Source organism: Haliotis rubra, unplaced genomic scaffold (assembly GCF_003918875.1).
Source record: "Haliotis rubra isolate DU_JTF1 unplaced genomic scaffold, ASM391887v1 Scf1116, whole genome shotgun sequence".
In the NCBI taxonomy this organism is placed as follows: Eukaryota; Metazoa; Mollusca; class Gastropoda; order Lepetellida; family Haliotidae; genus Haliotis; species Haliotis rubra.
In genome coordinates this window covers 219250-241130 of record NW_025765022.1, presented here as the reverse complement: position 1 = coordinate 241130, position 21881 = coordinate 219250, and the positions used below count along the sequence as shown (strand labels likewise).

The 21881-nt window shown below is 36.7% G+C and overlaps 1 protein-coding gene across 1 annotated transcript in view; it reads left to right on the top strand.

The window, feature by feature from the left end:
* Window positions 1–21881, top strand: part of LOC124289186 (E3 ubiquitin-protein ligase RNF213-like) — a 137451-nt gene that overhangs the window by 14162 nt on the left and 101408 nt on the right. The window contains exons 6-16 of the mRNA XM_046725791.1: window positions 2209–2307; window positions 3160–3276; window positions 7328–7487; window positions 10509–10814; window positions 11335–11915; window positions 12649–12805; window positions 15163–15383; window positions 17671–17823; window positions 17985–18143; window positions 19592–20207; window positions 21342–21498. Coding sequence (XP_046581747.1) covers window positions 2209–2307; window positions 3160–3276; window positions 7328–7487; window positions 10509–10814; window positions 11335–11915; window positions 12649–12805; window positions 15163–15383; window positions 17671–17823; window positions 17985–18143; window positions 19592–20207; window positions 21342–21498 — 2726 coding nt within the window. The remainder of the gene's footprint in view (window positions 1–2208; window positions 2308–3159; window positions 3277–7327; window positions 7488–10508; window positions 10815–11334; window positions 11916–12648; window positions 12806–15162; window positions 15384–17670; window positions 17824–17984; window positions 18144–19591; window positions 20208–21341; window positions 21499–21881) is intronic.

Genomic DNA, 21881 nt, shown 5'->3' with positions numbered 1-21881 from the left:
TGTCACGAGGTGACGAGGACGATTTGATCGGTCTTCTGCTCGTGACGCCACACACGGACTAATCTCGACCTTTGGCGATCAGAAGTGGTGCCAGTTTGTTGCAGACGACCTCGCAAGTCATACACAGTATGACGGCTGCATCCCATTGCTCTTGTGACGTCAATCACTGATCTTCCCGCTTGCAACATGCCAACGGCACTTTCACGTTGCACATTTGACAATCGTGGCATTTCAAGTACCATTAGAACTGTGGTTTAAAAGTGATTTTTCAATTCTTGAGGCCAATGCAAACATGTGCATATGAAGAAAACTTCGATGCGAAGATCACGTGATCGACTGCACGTGCAAAACCTGATTTGGCACTAATGTCATTTGCAAGACGAATGGATGGGTTTGAGTGGGTTTTGCTAACGTTTTTCTAGAGTCGAAAGATAGGGATCCCATTTTGGATACATAGATCATCAGAGAAAAATTATTCATTATTTTTCAAATTACATTTTGTGAAGTTTCTTTTTTTTTGACTCAGTATATTATCAATGTTACAGGACATTTGACTATCCTTGAAGGACCATTACAATGCCATCTTTGCACAGTGTGTGTTCATTGAGGTGATCATGGATATCTCGAACCCACCCCAGCTTGTGTACCAAGATATCTCATACTGTTGTACATTTTTTAAGTTCATGTATTCAACAACAAATAAACCAAATTGAAAAAAAAGAGAAAAAAGTTACACTTCAGACTTTTACGCACAGGACTTTCAGAATTGCTTAAGTAGGGTTCACAGTTGCAGATGAAATACACCTGTATCTCAGCTCCTATGTAAAAACGACACATTTTTTTATTCAAAAGGATTAGAATTACATGGTAATGTGTGGATTGAGTGTTCATTGTGTCTAACTGAACTCACTATTTTTTTTTAAGAACCGTGGATATAATAAAAATAGATGTGATGTACTATCTTGGGTGATTGATGAGACGTTACACTGATGTATAAGAACTGTTACAAACTTACGTGATCAGTTGAGAGATGAACATGCTTAGATTATTTTTCTTTGTAGAGCCTAATATGTATGGGATATAATTCCTATTTGTGGACAGGGACAGATATATTCCATGAACAAGGTAACTGCACGACATTATTTATGTAACATTTGAATATAATTACAATATATGCATTTTGTTTCCATTTATTGACTGCAGCAGCAATGTGTGAGGCCTCAAAGGTTAATGATCAAACGGGTTCCATTTGAAAAAATTCTCTGGCAATAGTAAGAAATTATTCAAAGTGCTATTATTTTTTAAACATATTGTAAAAGCTGCAATTGAAATAACTCAATATTTACAAGTTATATTTTCTGACAAAATGAGTTTCATTTGATCATTGCACCAAATTTCTTGGAAGTTATTTTATTGATTTTTCTTTTACTGAATCACAGGTAGGTTTGTGAAACTTTCCCGCTTAATTGACGAGAACATACAAACACATAATAATCTCTATATCTCTGTGTATAAAACTATGCCTAAAAGAACCAAAAATATAGTATAGATAGTTAATTATCCTGTCTTGTGATAGTTTTCTCATTTTATTAGGCAAGCTTTTTATTACCTGTTGCTTACCTGAAATTCATGTATTCTTTTTACTGTAATCATGAAATTTAGCAATTGTTTTATGCTTTATTTCTTGTTACCATTAATCAACAACAAAAAACGTGTCAGTTTAGTTGTACCTTAAATAGGTGTCTTTTGTTTAGTGTAAACAGTGCTGAAGACAAATAAATCCTGTCAGAGCGTTGTACACAAATTTGCATTTCGCATAGAAACAGCCAATCCATGTTTTGTTTCTTTCATAGTTGGAGTTATGTTTCCCTTTAATCTGTGTTATCACTATTGGAAAACGTTCAAAATTGATCAAAATCAATCTAGATCAATGTTTGTCTTAAAACCTTTTATTGATGTACAAGTATTTACACCTTTTTTGTAAGGCACTATGTGGACTAGCCCATTCCTAATAGAAGATACTGTTTCTAGAGTATTTAGCATGGATAATTAAGTGTAAAACATAGCATTAACAACAACCCAGACTGTTGTGCTATCACACATTTTATGTCTGGCTCCTCTCTAATTATCTACAGACAGAAGTGTTATTGCCGACAGCTATCCTTAAAAAAGAACCACATACCGGTACTTTCTCACTTCATATTTCAGCTGTGGAATAACTTGATCACACTGCAAGTCAGCTCACCATCACTGTCTCATGAATGGAAAACCACACTCCTTGATGCATTTGAAATAGTGTTATCTAAGGTGATTATAACCAAATTCTACATGATATACATATATATGCTATGCTTTTCATGACAAATGGAAGTATCTGATAATGTGAATCTTCTAAACTTTTAAATGCTATTTTATCTTGCTTCGATTGTTTTCAAGCCAAGACTCTCAAACTAATTCAGATTTTTTGGACTACACATGTACACACATGCCTATTACTTGAACTAAAGAACCATATGACCAATTACAAGTAGACAATTTTGGTGAAGTTCATGTTCACCCACAACAAAAGTTTTCATGACCTACTCTCAAAGTAGGCTGTAATTGCTGCTACTTGAACTGTCATGTAATCACAGACATTCCAACCAACCTCTTCACTATAGTCCCCACACATGGGCACAATGCGTGAAGCCCATTTCTGGTGTCCCCCGCCGTGATGTTGCTGGAATATTGCTAAAAGCGGCGTAAAACCAAACTCAGTCAGTCAGTCACTATAGTTTGGCATGAAATGCATGTGGACCCGTTATTTTGTACATATCTCTTCATTTGTCAGACAACCTAATCACATTGTAAATCACCGATTTTATGCATTTGTATTAATCTGTCCATGTAACTGTCAACAAAATAAACAGCAGACTGCAGACTGCTTGCAGATGGGGGGAGCCAATGACCTGTAACAGTGGCACATTAGATTAACTGCCTCACAATTTTTAATATTGGATAAACATCCATTTTGTTTTCGAAATGTCACTATAGCTATAATACCAGATTGTGTTCCATTGTCTTTTTGTGCTGACATCTGATTGAGCATCTTCACTTGATTGGTCTACCTCACCTTTCTGCTCTGCAATGATGATACTATACAGATGTGTATACTCACAGATACGTCCAGAAACTTGTCTGAACCTTCACAGAAGCCAAATAGACAAGCCAGTTCACAGACTTCTTCAAGAAAGGATGACTTCAGCTGCATTCAGATCATTTGATCTTCTGATGAAGGTAAGAATGTATTTAGACCAATAATGTGATGCTTTTATTATAGTCATCGATAGATGTATATCAATATCAGTAATAGAAATGAATTCCTTCATGGCTTTATTAACTAAAAGTCAAACAAGTTGATGTCATGGCATGTGCTTGTTCATTGTTCAGCAGTTTAATGTTAAACATTTTCTCAGAAACTTCATAAACATGAATTAGAAGTTGATGAACAAATGATGCTTTTCCCATCCAGGTGAACTATAAGGAAGAGAATTTTATGAACTTTATCATGAGAAACAAAATGTTTCAGAGTATATGCTTATATTCCCTCATCAGGTAAATGAATCCTTTAAGCAGAGGGCATATATTTAAGTACATGTAAGATCAATAAAAGTGGAGGCTTAACAAGGGAAATCAGTAGTTAACTGGTGCTAATTATATCAGTGCTTATTTACTGTTTAGTGCTAGCTGCCCATTGTCATTGCCAGTCAGCTATCATGCCAGCTAACTTCTGGCTTCCCTTGATTATAATGATTCTGTGAAAGACATGCTCATAATATATCTTCACTAATTGTTTACTTATTGCGTGGTAAATTATGCAAAGGATCAGTGGGTCAGTATTTGCATCATGTATGGCAGCATTGTGTCAGTGCATTCCAACAATATCAGGAAATATTTGTACGAATTGATGTCAATGCTAACAATCACAAAATACAGCCCCAAATTCCAAATCAATCAACTAGATAACATTTGTCACAACTGTTATTTGAATGGTCACTGCAGTCTGATGATCAAGTGCTATTCAAAGCCTGTATATAAAGCAGCAAACATGATTTGTACTTCCTCAGTACTCCATGAAGTATAACAATACATGTAAATTTGTATTGAGAAAACATACATTATAAGATTATTCTTGCAAGAATAATGATAAACATATTTCATGATTTACTATATTACATTATGGACAATTGTTCGATCAACTTCTCGTCAGTTGTTAGAAGACAAAATTTGGCAACTTTTCAAAAGATCAAAATATACACTGATGCAAAATCATTAACATTCTCGGTAATATTTATCAATTTATCGTAAGACAAGCATTTTCACAATTCTTTTTTTTGGGGGGGGGGTTAAAGATGACTAAATTGCAACACTTTCCTGATATCAACCATGTTCTGCATAAATTGCAGATCTGCATTACTTATTGAGTGGTCGATCATATAACTGACATGTATGTATTTTCTTTTGAGGGGTGAGAGAGCAATTATTTATAGAATTACTTATTTTGATATATGCAGTAGTGGTAATAACTGAACTGCTGTCTTTTAAACATATTTTATTAACAGTCTAGGTGGGAGAATGTGACGTAATCCTTGATGAAATGATGTTCATGTTTTTAGAGCAGGACACATTGCAATGTTGAGGAATCTGGTGCATTAGATACATTTCTTGTCCGAAACTTAGAGTAGTGTTTACATCGGATGTGCAAATAGGGCCTTGTTCTGCGATATATTGATATGAAGGCCTTTCTTCAAGACCAATGTCGAATAGAGTGAGTGAGTGAGTTTAGTGTTATGCCTCACTCAGCAATATTCCAGCTATATGGCAGCGGTCTGTAAATAATTGAGTCTGGACCAGACAATGCAGTGATCAACAGCATGAGCATCGATCTGCGCGATTGGGAACCGATGACATGTGTCAACCAAGCCAGCGAGTCTGACCACCCGGTCCCGTTAGTCTCCTCTTACGACAAGCATGGGTTACTGAAGGCTCATTCTAACCCAGACCTTCACGGGTCTCGAATAGAGAGGTACTATAGTTGTGTTTAGTGTTTCTTCGCATTCGTAATTTTGAGGCCAATGAGATTTGTTTTGTAAAGGATGACAGTGAAAGGTTAGTATATTTTGTACTGTGCAATCCAAACATGGCCATCAAACTGTGCCTTATGGTCTGGAAGTGTAGAATTGTATAGACATTGTATTTTTGGAAAGGGGTATCCCAGTTTTGGACAGACCTGTTGCCTTGGCCCTCTCACAACATATACATGTGATACATGTAAAACGTTATGCCTGTTCTTCATCCTTTCCTTTTTTCTCTTTTCTTTGTGTTTTTATTTATATTTTCTGTGTTAAACAACACTTTTGCTGGCAGAAGCTCTGGAAGCTATGAAGCTACACACTTAGAAAATGCTGTCACTACTAGCAAGTTGAGAAAAATATAAAGAAATGCAATTTTGTTAAGTAATAGTCGCTTGTTTGGTAATACCTGACACTGCTCCAGTGCAATTTATGTTTTAACTTATTTTGGCTAGAGGCAAGGTCCTTTGATCTAGTTGTATTAGGCTTGCATTTCACCTATTTGAAGGTAATTGATATCTTTAATTCATGGTAGTGAGGAATGATTTCTGGCAAATTATATTAATTGTGATGAGGGACTGCTTCTGTATTTACAGATACTTGCAACTGCTTTTCCACTTTACAATTTAAAACATTGTAACCATGTTTTCACCCTTGGTCATTTTATGTTCCTTCTTTAAAGCTTAGAATGAACTTGAAAACATTGAACATTATCATCAGTTTAATATACTGATGTGCAAAAGAAACTTTCTCTTACCAAACTTGACATATTTTTGACATAATAGGAAATTAATCAGGTGCATGTTTACTTATTGGCACCGTATGAAACAGGAGTTTGTATTTTGGGAACGAGTGCGGACCAAACGCACCAAAGTCAACTTTTGTAGGAAGATTTGCAAAAATTACGTGTTGTGCAAAAAGGCAAAATGTACGTGCGGAAAGGGTATAAAACCATTGCATGCGACTGATGGGCGTGTGACATTACAGAAATCCACAAATGAAATGCCACGTTTAAGTTCATCAGAACGAGAGAGGGCTATAGGAATGCTGCAGTTTGGGGCTACAACTGGTCATGTTGCTGCAACGTTTGGTTGCTCTGTAGTTACTGTCAGGAACCCTCACCAACGCGTCAATCAGACTGGTTAGACATCGGACAGACCACGAACAGGCAGACATCAGGTTATCTTCAGCAATGGCACTCGGTCACCCTGTGAGTCGATGGACAGTAACAAGAAGACTTCATGCCTATGGTATCAGATGTTATCGACCATACCGGGTATAGACATCGTCAGTTGAGACTACGCTGGGCCAGACAGGTCAGACGTTGGCAGCTACATGACTGGCGTAGGGTATTGTTTTCTGACGAAATCAGATTCTGTCTATCCAGGCCCGACGGCAGAGTTAGAGTATACAGGAGGAGAGGTGAAAGAACAGCTCATTGTTGTGTACAGGAGTCGGAGCCGTTTGAAGGTGATAGTATCATGGTGTGGGGTGCCATATGCGGTGACCAGAGGACAGACCGTGTTGTCGTCAACGGTAATCTGACTACATAATGGTATATGGATGAGGTGCTGAGGCCCGTGGTCCTGCCATTTATACAGCAACAGCCACAGGGAGTGGTATTCCAACACGACAAAATGCTCGCCCACACGTTGCTAGGATTGTACAGAACTTTCTGAACGCCAACAACGTCAATGCTTTGCCATGGCAAGCTCGCTCTCCTGACATGTCACCCATCGAACATTTGTGGGATCAACTCGATAGACAGATTCGGCGAAAACAGAATCCGACAATTACAAGACAGGAGCTGGCACAGGCCGCCGTCGAAGAATGGAGGCATATCCCTGCTGATGTCATCAGATGCTTGACCACTTCAGTCAGGAGACGTGTTAATTCATGCATCCAGGCCAGGGGTGGACATACTTGTTATTAGGGACTTCACTTTTCACATTAATTCTGTTTCCTGTGTTGTTATCATTAGGGAAATCTCTTATTTTCACCCCATGTGTACATTTTCATGTGTTACGGCTGAATATTTTGTTTTGATTTTGAAATTTTGTGTTTAACACACGTGTAATTGATTTGTTAAAAGAGTAAACTGTTTACTTTTCACTTTGTTGTTGTTGCTTTTGGATATAATGCAACAAGATCAATGTTAACCTTGTTTGATTTATTTCAACAGATTGATCATTTCTTATGTGAATTTCAATATGCAGAAAGACGACCAGGTTGCAAGGGATAGCCAGATGGATAAGACATTCTGCGAAATGGTGTCTAAACATCTCCAGATGTACTGGCCAGAAAACCCAGATGAGGAGACATTGATTCATCACATCATTACTTGGAGACCCTTGATCAGTTACTTCAGTCGTTTCAGTAAGTCATTATAAAGAATGCAGTTAAATATTTGCTTACCTGGTAAGAGTGACCTCAGAACATGCTCTTTTGTCATCCATCATATCAATCAAGGTTTTACTTGTAGGTGTAGGCTGAAGGTTGAGTCACATAATGTCTCATAAAAAGTTGCCAACGTCCCAATAGTTTCCATAGAGACGGACATCACATTTTGTTTAGAAATATATAATAGAAATGCACAATTTCACTGCTTGTTTGATAAATGACAAAGGTTCATTCAATCATATTTAAAAATCCATTGCCAGCTACGTTTTGGTGGCTGATAACAGGTTCGAAAATGTGGGTCCTAAATATAAGGTAGTTTTTATTGATGTATCTTAGATATACCCGTTTGAACAACCTGACCAACCACACACCTACATGTATCTGAGTATGTTAGATATGCCTGTTAGATCCCCGCTCTCCATGTATTTGAGTATGTGAGATATACCTGTTAGAACCACACCATGATATAGAAGACAGTTGGAGATTTTATATCGATTATATACTCTTCAAAAAAAGAAATTTATAGGCCAAACATAAGGAAATGTATTAACATTAAATTGTACATAAGTCGATTAAGATATATGGCCTACTACTCAATGTCTCTACTCATGTTGCATTACGTGTAACACATTTTCTACACACACTTTTTATGTATCATTTTCATTTTTTATGACAAGCGTTTACAAACAAAAAAATTTATGCGTTTACATGCAGTACACAGCAACCACAACATGATTAACAGGATTCAAATGTAGGAATTGTCTTAATGACGATTACTGTCAAAATATATCGAAATGAACTGCTGAAAACGTCTATGTGTTTCCTTTTTATCCCCCCAGCATGTAATGTCCGTCTGTCCGTGCGTCCATCCATGCATCTTTTGCACTTTGTCCGAAGCATATTTCCTAAACTATTGGTGATAGCTTAACCAAACTTGGTACACATGTCAACCTAGATGTGCCTTATGGGGGTTAAACCCAGATATGAATTTTATGTTTTGCTGTTTCCATGGAAACATGACTTAGGCTGTGGCCATGAGGATGTCATCTTGTCTGGAGCAGATCTTCCAAACTATACATGCTAGCTTCATCAAACTTGGTACACATATCAAGCATGATCCCTAGATGTGCCTTTTGGGGTTTAGATCCAGATATGAATTTATTTTTTTGTGGTGTCCGTGGAAACAGGACTTAGGCTGTGGCTATGAGGATATCATCTTATAGCATTCCATGGCAACAAGTTAGGCTTCAACTGAATTTGGTGGTAGTGCTCCTCTCTGGAGCAGATCTTAAAAACCTTTCGATACTCTCCTTCGACTTTGCTGTATACACTCCAAAACAATTGTCATAATCATAACTATAGTCAGTTAGGCTCAAAATCGGACCGATGAATTTCAATCTAACTCAACAACTAATAAGCATATAATGCTCAAAGAAGCCCTGATCATAGTCAAAGCATCATACCAACTCTGTGATCTTTTTGCAGAATTTATGTCCTAAAACTAAAAAAGTTGTTTAACAAACTATCATTAAAATTTTGTCGAAGTTCACTATTTGTTACAAGGGAGGACTGCAGAGAGAGGAACAGCCAGGTGTACGTGGAGCACGTGCACAAGTGCTGACAAAGTTATTCAATCATTTACCTGTGCTGTTCTGTCTCCATCCTTTCTGGCACACCTGGCTGTTAGATCTTGAAGTGGTGCCTTGTGCTATTTGCAGATTTTTGTGATTTATTATTTTTCAATGGAAACGTTTCAGACAAAAGGGAGGGGTGGGTTTCGTTTCCGGAACACAACTCGAAAACTTCTTAATATCGTTCAGCAAAACTTGGCAGATATGTGTGGCAGTTGCCTTGTGCTATTTGGCAGATTTTTGGCATGTTTATTTTTCCCGGTTTCCATGGAAATAATTTGGTCTTAGTCTAAAAAAAAATCAAACTGGACTTTAAGTAACTGTCAGATGATTTGTTCTTTGAAATATGTGGGGGCCGGGGGGATATGTCATATTCTGATGACTTTTGTTTGATTGATGACTACATATTCTGGTGAGCTGCAGCTCTATGACACTATTATTATTTTTGGGGGGTGGGGGGGGTGTGTGTGTATAAAAATGGACTCTGTCCGTGTGTCTGTCCATCTGTGCACATTTGTCTTTTCCAGAGCAGAACTCTAAAACCGTTGAATATTCCTTCACCAAACTTGGTGCATACATAGATTGGTCTGGTGGTGTACTGGTGCCTCTTGGTGGTTTTGGAATTCTGAATAAAATATTTTTGGCGTTTCCATGGCAACAAGTGTGACTTAGACTGAAATTGGTGGTAGTGCTCTTTTCCGGAGCAGAACACTGAAACCATTCAATGTTTCTTCACCAAACTTGGCACATACATAGATCTGGTGGTGTACTGGTGCCTTATGGTACGTTTGGATTTCTGAATAAAATATTTTTGGCATTTCCATGGCAACAAGTTTGACTAAAACTGAAATTGGTGGTAGTGCTCTTTACCGGAGCAGAACTCTAAAAACGTTCAATGTTTCTTCACCAAACTTGGCACATACATAGATCTGGTGGTGTACTGGTGCCTTTTGGTAGTTTTGGATTTCTGAATAAAATATTTTTGGCATTTCCATGGCAACAAGTTTGACTTAGGCTGAAATTAGTGATAGTGCTCCTTTCTGGAGCAGAACTTTCAAAACCTTTAAATACTCTCCTTCCACTTTTCTATATACACACCTAAATATTTGGAATAATAATAACTTGTAGACATAATCATGAATAGTATTTTGCCATTGCAGGGGATATTTATGACTTTGTCTTTTTGTTTTAATTATCTTTTAAACAGAAACATCGGGGCAAATGAACAGTTTGTAACTATACAGACAAGTAGTTATCATGTATCATAGTTATTATATTAAGATCAAGAATCAGATAATTTTAATATTCATTTATTTTAGGTTGAAGTCAATGAATTCTTGAAATTATTGTTCATTTGGTGATATAGTTGGTGATCCTGATGCTTACAACTTGTTGATGGATGACTGCTCACAGCATCTGATGGAAGCTGTCTCTTTGCTGGACAAAATAGCAGCATCTTTGTCAAAGGGAGACATTTCAGTGTGGCTGCTGAAACTGATTCTTTCCAACAAGAAGAATTTCATAGAACTTTGGGCAGCATCAAGACAAAGAGATGAATTACACATCTGCATGGAACACAAAGTTAATGTACGTGAGAAAGAACTCCAAGCATGCCAGATCTATCTGAAAAGAGCTCATGTCCTCCTCATCATGTGTGCTGATATCATTGAAGGTAAGAAAAACACTTTGTTGGAGCAGTATCAGCAGTATCATGAGGTGTATATCAATGGTCAGGGGCTAATACAGCTTTTTTAGAAAAGGGGGGTGGGGTGCACAGTTCATTTTCACCCGTTGTCATGAGAGTTTCAATGGTCATTTAATAACCTTTCAGGACACATGCCACTTCTTTGTGCGTGGGTGAAAGAGATGTATTCTCTTGCTTAGAAATGTGTTTTCCTCCCATCACATATACCAATCAGATCTCAACATTTTGACAAGTAAGATACCATATCAAGTACAGCTTGTATTACCTTTCCACCTGTACCATATTAACTTTGTGAGTTTGACTTGATTTTTTTCCAGAGTTGGCATTCATTAGCCTTTATCCATAAAGTGAGATGAATTATGGGAAGTCATAATGTCATCCTTTAGAATGCTTAAAGGGTTTTTAGAGTTCTTTTTGTTAAGTTTTTAGACTTGTGATCTCATAATTTATCTCTGTATTAAAACACATGTTCATGTTTCATATCCAGTGAATACAGATGAATTATCAAACAGAGTAAGAGAAATGGAAGAAAGGATTGACACTGAAGTGTTGTGTGCTCTGTGTCATCCACTACAAGAATGTGAAGCTGGGGAAGGCAGCCTAGATTCCTATGAACCAATCATATGTATCTCAGAAATCCCAGAGAAAATCATGGAAATGGTTCCTCGACTTGAGAAGTTGAATGAAAGCCTGATCTTCAGGGAAATGTGGAGACATGAAGGAGCAAGCATTGCCCCTGGAACAAAGTTTGAGGAAGCTGTCTTGAAAGTATGGCAGAAGTCCAGTCAGAGATGGCGCAATCTCTGCAAGAAGATGCAGGATGGAACAGAGACATTCAACAACATACAGGAACATGTGAGAATATTTCAAGGTGATGAAATTAAAATAACAAAAGAGTTCCAGGTTATGAGTGATGGATCTTCAGACTGGATTCCTAAGAGAATTAAGCAACTCCAGAGTTTTGAGATTCTGCAGGGTTGTCAGAGGGCTGCTGAAATCATCATGAGTATAAAGGAAATATACTCTATTGAAGGAAACTTTGCCCCATTTGAAGCTGTGAAACAAATGGTATGTTATGGTATGGGGGGGTAATTGATTTTGTATGTGACATGCAGGGGGGTCACTTACTTTGTACATAAATTTGATGGGGGCTTTCTCATTGTACATGCTTCTCCGTAAAAGTGATCATCATCATCATTACCACAACCACACACGCATGCACACACTCACGCACGCTTGCTCACACACACACGCACGCACGCACACACACACACGCACACACGCACACGCACACACCTAACCATAAATTATGAACAGTCTTTTATGCTACTGATGAAATTCCTTTGGGGTCTTTTGATTTACTGTATCTGAATTGTATTTAGTGATTCTAAGGGTTTGAAACCTATGGTCCAACTTATGACTTTCCATGTGGGAGATGGCCATTCAGTTCTCAGTGCCTTATTGCAGACGTACTACCCACTATGTTCTGGCATTTTTACTGTGTACAACTTGGAAACATTATGATCATGGTCTATTAGAAATCATTATCTCTAGGTTGACATCTCTGAAATGTATTTTGCAACAAGCTTCTGTTCCAGCAGAAATATGATATCAGCCGTATGCATTTTGGCACTTAGATGCATATACATGGATAATTTTCTTGAAAATTCTGTTTTACCTGTTTAAACTCCTTTGGTGAAGAACTTATTCAACAGCATTAAGTTGGTCTTTAGGGAAGTTTTATTGACTACTATTTTAAGATATGAGCTGAATTAATTGAATTATTAATTTTATTTTCAAGGCAAGTGGCAAAGACCACCCAATAAACACAATGGATGACTCTGTGTTAGAGACTTGTTCCATACTCCATGACATGAATGATCCCCAAAAGCAAAGGTGTATTGAAGCCTTCGAGACTAGCAGTCGACTGGTGAATTGGCTCAGAGCATCCATGAAAGGTAAATGAGTCTTGTTACTTTAATATGTACAGGACAACATTGTTAATCAGCCCCATGTAATCAATTAGGCATGTAATCAATTATGCTTTAGAGTTTTGTCAGAATTTGACTACCAATACACTAGCTAGCACTTTGTTCATGTTACCATGGTGAGCTGTGACTTCCCAGCAATATTCTTTGAATTCAATGATATATAATGGACAATATCTTTCAAATTTTTAGCAGATTCTCTGACCTCTGAAAAATCAAGGTCATTATCCATTTGTGAATATACAAACAGTTTATGTGATTAACAATACATAAGCACTGACATTTCTTGAATGAATTTTATGTCAAAGGTTGTACACACTTTGAAAGAGACATTGAAATAGTGCATTCACTGTTTGCTACAGTGATGAATCTTTCGTTACACCAGATATGCTTTTAATGTTGTTTTAGCTGGCAGCGCATGGTTTTGAATGGAGGTCATTGACATCAGAATGGAAGTGCATATGCATGCTTACCATACAAATGGTGAACAAATCCTCACAAAACTGAACTCATGTACACCAAAAAAGAACAAAAATCACTAAAATAGGAAAAGAAACTTCCAAAACTGCAACAATTTCCTCTAAAACCAAAACGAAAATGAATTTGTTTCCTGTTTCCATGGCAACAAGTTTGGTTTGACTCTGTTGACTCAGCAATACTGATGCATGTTGGCCATATAAAGTATGCTTCAACACATTTTACTGACCATCTGGTAAAGGTCACTCCCATCTCCTAATTAAATTTACGCCAATGGGCTTAGAAACATTTTATTTTCCAGTTTTTAATGCAAAGGGTGACAAAACAGGGAGGGGATTTAAAAACTTTCAGTCCTGCAACTTATGCTGATGTGTGACATATTGCCATATTCCTTAGTTTTAAATCATTGACATACACACCAGTAGACCATGCAGCAAACAAAACTGTAAACAAAATGCATTCACAGGAATTATGTTATAAGTTGAAGGTGAAACAGTCTCTGCCCTCACATAGAAGATTAGTACGTTTTTTGATCATTACAGTCTTACTTTAACTAGTACAAAGTTTTAGGGAGATGCCATAGTATAGACCTTCTATTCCACCTTTTCCCCATACAGTTAAAGGTCACATGCAACGTAAAACACAACTTTGCAGATTCTGATACCTTTCGGTATGGACTTACCGAAACAAAGCGTCAAAAATGCAAATTCAACTTATAAAGTTGAAAAATAACGCGATGAAAAAAACACGCGCAAAATCGGAGTTCAAACGTTTCACTAATTTTCCCCTAGACTTTTCTGGGGAATACGGGTTTCAACAGCTGGGCTGCGCTCATAGCACGTGCGCAGTGAAATAGGTTCGCGCAACTTGGAAGCGGGCTGTCTGATGAATACCCGGTGAAGGCTTTGGTGTGAGCTATTTTCATAATGTTTTGTTGATATCTCACAGGCTCGAGCTTTTTGTATGTTATGACAGTAAATAAACTGTTTATATAATTTCATTTGTCTATTTCACCACACGTTCTTCTTACCCAGTCACTTTCTCAGTTCGATACTTAAAAGCAATGTCATTATTTAGCGTTGACAGAATTTCTAACTGTGATATAGATATGTCGCTGTCACAGACAAAACTCAATGTTTTGTTTTATTGACACCTGTGTGTCTGCCTGCCTGTCTGCTAATGACAATATTCAATACACAACTGCTATCACTGACCACAAGCAATTTGAACTTAACACCAATCAGGCTATACACCATAAACAAAACGCATTGATTTATGGCCCGAGTTCGGTCTCTGTCACATTATGTAATTACACAGACAGGCAGGTGTGATACTTGAACACATGACATGTTATGATGTCTGTTGATTGCAAAATGTTATACACAAAAAATGAGCATGTATGTTCAAAACCCAACTTTCTATATATACACACACAATGAGCCGTGAAGGCGGCATCTGCTAATGAACCAGCCGTTACACTTGAGTGCACACCCACCCGCTCTGACTGGTTTCGGTATCCCGGCTGCTTCGTTTCGAGGGAGGTAAACCCAAGTACAAAATATTGCACTTTTGATTTGCGATTATACGCTTATAATTTTGTTTATTTGTTTTTTCATAATCAGCAATGCATATTATATGTCATGAAGAAGTGATAATTGTGTTTTAATTATGTTTGATTTTTTGGTTGCATGTGACCTTTAATCATTTATTGAAATATATGTTTAACAGAATGTGTTGATCCTCACCATTATTTTGGTGTACCTTCAGCAGGGACTAGTTCCCAAAGTTTCCACTAATTTGCCATTGGTTTTGTTTCAAAGTGACTTTGCATTTTGATGTTTGTATGTCAGATGGCGTGAAGGAACTGAAGGTGTTTGTGGACCTGGCTTTCATCTCAGCTGGAGAGGAACCGATGGAGATTCATAAAGTCAACTGTTTCCACTCTGCCACCACTGGATATGCCCCACTGATCTTCAATACACCACAGAATGCTGATTATGATACTTTCCTCAAGAATTGTGAACTGGTCTGGCAGGAACTCAGATCTGATGAGGAACTGCCCAAAAAATTGGTAATTCTTATCAGGCTTTTATTGTTCTTTGTAATGTTAATATATTTTGATGCAGTGGTTATTGATCTAGGTAAATATAAGCTGATTAATGCCATTATGATCAATAGTGTTTGAAATATAGGGGTTCAAGGAACAGCTTAAGGTTTTGTTTCACCTGGTCCTGCTTACATCACATCAATGCATCTGTGAATAGACTTGCTTTATTTACTTTCTCTAAAAGGAACCGCCTGCTTTGAAAAGTGGTAATAGGTTTTCATGCAGGTTACTGTGAAACATAACATACCATCATACAACATAGTTACCCCTGCAGCCATAAAACTTTGCATTTATCGTAGCAAATTCATAATCCAAAGTATCTATTCCCAGTACAGTCAACTCTCGTTAATCCGACACTTGTGGTTGCAGAGAAATATGTCGGATTAACGAAAATGTCGGATTAATGAAAATGTCGGATTAATGTATTTGTGTGAAAATATCAATGTTTACTAAATATCATGATCGTCATACTGTTGCATGCATATCAGAAATGGTAGATCTAGTTATCTTCATCGTATGTAAAAATATTCACAGAAATAAGAAATACTAACAATACATACTTGTTTTCATTTATTAACATTCATAGATGGCATAACATACATATATAATCACATAAGCGAACAGTTTCATATCTATTTCATGACCACATTGGCACAAAACTCACGTTTGTTTTTATCGCATATCAGCTGCCATTATGACCCGGATGTTGAATATGTTACAGTTTCCATACAACTAATTCCATAATAACATGTGGACGTCTAATGTACAATCAGGCGTGTATCATAACATATATAATTTATAACTTGAAAAAGTCTTTGATGGTTCTTTGAGATTTCTTTCTTGATCAATGGCGTGACTTCTACAAGGGGTCGCTTAGCAGCCGGTGTACTCGTGACAGACATCTTGTGATGAAAACTCATGTCGGTTGTAAACATTTTATACTGCTCGCTCTACTGTTATTTCTTGATTAAATCGCCTCAATTAATTATCCTGTGTTCCTAATTAACAAGTGTGATGTTCACTGACGTGGGTGTTAAGCAGCCAGTAAGGCACGCGCTAATCACCTTTCATGTGTGATGTTTGTATACGGTCGGATCATCTGACCGGCTGTGTTGATTGTCGGATTAACGAATGTTTTTACAATGTATTTACAATGATCGGTTGCTAGATTGGTGTGTCGGAGTCGGAATGCAAGAATGTCGGATTAACGAGAGTAATTATCACTCTTTTAAATGGTTCCCTAATTTTTTGTCGGATTAACGTGATTGTCGGATTAATGAGTGTCGGATTAACGAGAGCTGACTGTGAAGTTAAATGTAACATTTGTGACAAATGTAAATGTAACATTCATAACTAGTTGAAATATTCATGAAGAATATTTTACATCAGTATTTTAATTTTGTCATGAAAGTATGTGCAAAAATTAGTACATGTGAAATTACTAGCACCATAACTGATTTGATGCAAAGAAAGGATATCAAACTTTCTATTTACCATTTTTGCAAACCAAAAATTATTGAAAGTAAGCAATTAAATGCTTTTTTTTTTGCTTTTTTTTTGTTAAACCCAAACAAAACAAAAAACATTAAGTTATGTTATGTAAATCATGTCAATCATATCCTATGAATGGCATTTTACTGACTAAAGCCATCCTAGACTGTCAATGACACAAATGAATTTTGTGCATATTATATCTTTGAAATAGCTGACCAAAGTTTGAGGATTTTTATTTCACAATAACAGGATTAACTGATGTGAAATTAAGCTAATGTGATGTAAATCTAATCTAATGTTTCAAAACTGATTTTGAATATTTTGTAGATAATCCTGATCTAAAAAAACATTTGAACTCCACAGACCTTTTGTAGACACCATTACCTATTATGCAAATTAGTTGGACAAAAAACTTGTTCTTTTCCACCATGCTTACTATTGCCAGATTGCAAAATCCATTTTGATAATAATCCATGGAAAGAAATGACACTAATTACAGATCAAAATCAGTTGGTAGGTTTGACAAGATATAGCCAAGATTGGTGACCTTGATTTAAACTCTAAGACTATATTCCAAACTACCTATACTATATAGCCAATACTTAACTCTTTGTTACTATTATTAGTATTTTATGATTTTTAGGATTCATTGCCAGTATTTCTGCAGAAGATACAGAAGAATGGTAATAAGATGTGATGTAATAAACCATGAATGTAGATCTGATGGCTTGCAATGTTTTTTACATATGTGTGGTAGACTGAATGCAGTCGATTTTTGAACTGGCTGAAGGAAGTTAAGAAGTCACATGGATCTGTTGAAGTAACCTCCTTGACACAGGCAGGACAGATAAACAACCGGGGCACGTACAAAATTGGCAACTTAGATGACATACAGAACTGTTCACTTCTGGTAAGATAATACTCCCTTCTATATACCAGTGTTCCATTAGTATTTATTGTGATGTCTGTAATGATTTGGCCCTTAACATTTTATCTGCTTCTTTGAAATTAAAGTTAATTAGGGTTTTGTTTGATCATCACATTGCAACAATCCTATAATTTTTCTGATAGGCCTTGAACAATGTCATCAGCCTGCATGTTACACAAGACAAAGAGCAAAATCTATCCCGAAGATACACCTACAGCCAGTTGGTGGATCTCCAGAGCAGGCTCATGCTGGTGGCTGGCCAGGCAGAAAAGGGGAAAGAAGATATGGACCACTTCACCATGGTGAGAAATTTGTTGTGAAAGTTGTCTCTGAAAACGCATTTTCAGCATTTGTAATTTCTTTACTTAAAACAACTTCAAGAGTATTTGCCTGAAATGCTTAAATTTGTGTAAATTTGTAAAAACTATTAAAAATAAAGCTGCCATTCCTGAGTGCAAACTACAGACATACTGCAATTTGTATGTCTATTCCAAGGTGGTTATGGCTATTCCAAGGTGGTTTCTGAAATTGTCACTGCAGCAAAATCACCTTATAAATGCTTGTACTATTTAAATAATATGACTTTCATTATCATGATTTCTGGCAGACATCTAAGAATTGTGAATCCACAGAAAGTATTCCAAGATTAGGTTTTGCCATGTAGTCAGGAAATGCTGTAACAGCCAATAGTTGGTGGTGGTATTGTCAGTACATTTTTGGATGGCTCTTTTTAATTTTCAACTCTCATTTCCAATAATATTTAGGTGAAAAGGTTATGATTCTCATTTCTTGATATGAATGTAATTTTCACATAGGTTTTCAAGACATTTGCATGGTCAACAGGTGCATAGCCATCTGAAAAGATGAAGGGAATGCCTCGCTATTACCAGCCAAAGATTGGCATCATGGACATCAATGTATTTATGGCCATGACAGACAACAAAGTTCCACCACATCATAAGACTTAGCACCTGTTCTGAGGATGAATGATCATTTGCTTGATAACGGTGTTAGTAGCTACAACGAAACGTCGCTCATATTATATTAAAGAAGTTGTATATCCATAGAACTCTCCTCGTTGTTCATCCCACCAACTTCTAAATGCCACTCAAACAAGTTATGTCTATCCTACTTGTGGATTATCAGTGATGATAATAAAGGCTAGATAAGGCCATATTAACACTATGAAACAATAAAGTATCAACATGGACTTTAGTGAGTTTCACCTGAGAACAACTAACTTATCAAAATTACAATTACAGAAGTAGTCCATCATAGTCTGACTTCAAGTCACCAACGTGGAGTAGCCAATCATGGACCTGGTGATTCATGATGTTAAACCCTTATAACATACCGGTGTACATGATTTATGGTCATTGCACATATATAATATATGTTATTATTATTATAACATCATAATGAGTTGAATTGTCTAAATAGTCAGGAATCATTTTACATATGTTTGACCATTTGCATGTTTAAAACCCAAGGTGATTTCATTCAATGTTAGGTACAACAAAACAAACATAGAGGGTCAAATGTATTGTGGGTCACAGACTTACGTAAAGTTGAGACAGACCAAGACTGAAATTAACATTGTGTTATTTACAGTTTCCAATAGGCAATAATTTTGATAATTTTGCATTTGATGTTTGATGGCTCAAGTAGTTTCTCACCTTCTTTTCAGATATTTGTCACCCAAAGTGGGTTCATATGATCAGATGCTATCATGTGTATGCTTTTCTTACAGGTTTTAGATGGCATAGTGCGTCTAGCAAAGACCTATATCAGACTGTCCATAGACGGATGTGTCTTGTTCAACTGTTGGAAGGGGAAGTTTTTGTGTGGAGATGAGAGGAATGTTTGCACCTTTTTGGAATTTGGTGAAGCGGAAAATCTTGAAACATTAAAAGGACATCGAGGGAAAGAGGATGTTGATGTCTTTATCCATGCTCTTGCAAATGAGTTTGAGGACTTCCATGATGAATGGATGAAGTATGTCAGTGACAAAAGGGATGAATACTTGGAGCTGAACTTTTACACCATTGAGCAGCTGGTGTTCCTTCAGAGAGAACTCATCAAACTGGGCACAGGGGAGGAACCTTCTGTTCATGTGTACTCAATGTTGTCTCTGATCAAGCCTGATTGTACTGAGTCTGATCTTGGCCTTGCTATGAAGACTGCTAGAGAAGTTGTATTTGCCAAGAAAGACAGAAAAGAGACAGAGACTGAAGACATTGAACCAGAGACACATCAAGATGTTGACACTAAACAAGTTTTCATTGATGCTATGAAAAACAGTAACTTCTCAGAAAAACTGGCCAGACAAGCCTTGGAAGAAGTGAACCCTGAAAATATTGATTCGGGTTGGTATTACACACATGTGGATAGAATTGTAATGTGTGAAACTGATGATAGATCAAGTTCTTGATAGTTAGTGTAAGATGTATGAGGGATGTCTAAGAGATGACTAACTGTTAGGGCTGAAAGTTCATGAAGATCATTATATTGCCTAGATTTGCTCAAGACATTTTTCTAGATTTTTTTTAATTTAGAAAAATGCAAGGGCATTATGTTCTTAAAAAAAAACACAAAAATCTAGCTTTAAACTGTATTTTGAATGCAATCATGGCAATTATCATAGCATCTTATATTTGACAGTACTGCTCCTCATTTTCCAAGAAATACTACAAATTGACATCAGAGTATATTCTTTTATGGGCTCTTCCACGGGACCATTAGGAATTCTTTTTGAGTCAACTCGATAACACTTTCTCAAAACATTTTAAGCATCAAACTTGGTATATCAGTTTGTCTTCTTTTGATGGGGCCTTTCTTTGACAAGGCTTTTGGTAAGATTAGGCATGGGTCAATGTTTACATACTTACATATTTCAAGGTCACCATTGGGTAAATGTTCAATGGTAGTTGTATTTTTATTTTATCTAGCAAATATGGCAGTTAGTTACTGAGGCATAGTATTCTCTTCAACATACTTGCTTGTATCTATACATCCATGATAGATTGAGGTCATCTTTTTTTTGGGTTGAACATGGTTGTATTATTTATTGTCATTTATTACCTGACTGCCATTTGCAAGTTTACTTGTACAATGCTGAGACTTGAGTAAGTCTTGTAAATTAAGAAGTTGTCTTAATTGAAGTTAAGGTCAGGAAGTATTGTTTTTCACATTAGCACTTTAACATTGAACAAGTGGCAGTGCCAGGGTTGCTTCTGATTTTGAAAGCACTAGAAGAAACTGCTAGTTAACAATGATGTGAGTGTAAAATATCTTAGAAACTGTTTTACCAAACTGGTAATGAATTTTTTGTTACCCAAACAATGACAGAACATTAGATTTATGTCATGCTGTCTGCTTACATCAAACAGATAACATTATGCAGCCACCTGATGTGTACCTGGTGTTTTGAATCAAGATAGCTACACCAAAAAGTACAGGAGAAAAATTAATACTTCCTTTATGCCATTTATTATTTTCAGGTTTAGCTTGGTGTATGGAACATGAAGATGACTTCCCCAATGAAGAAGAAGGCACAGAATCTTCGGTTGATCCATTGTTCATGGGCTGGCAGGTGGGAGGAGAGTCAGTGTCATCCATTGCAACTTCCTGGGTCAAAAGTATCTCACATCATACCAAGTGAGTCTGAATGCATGCATGGGCTGTGAAACTCTGAAAAATGTGCCAGATCTTTCACTTGCCCACGAATACAATTCCCGATCCAGTCAACCATAAGGTACAGATTGTACTGGGTTTTGTGGCCTTGTAGTCTAACTATTGCTTGGTGGATCTGCTGTTGTGGTAAATGTGAACATATACCAAAAGGAAGTTTAAGAACTAAATGAACTAAAGTAGCTGACATGTAAATATTAACTTTTGCATTTGGCAGTTGCAAGGTTAAATCCTTTAACTATCTTTGTACAATGGTTTGAACATATGACAAACAAAATGAGTGCCATAGTAAGGAGAGAATTGCACTTTATTTGTGTGCAATATTTTCACTTTGATTTCCACCTGATATT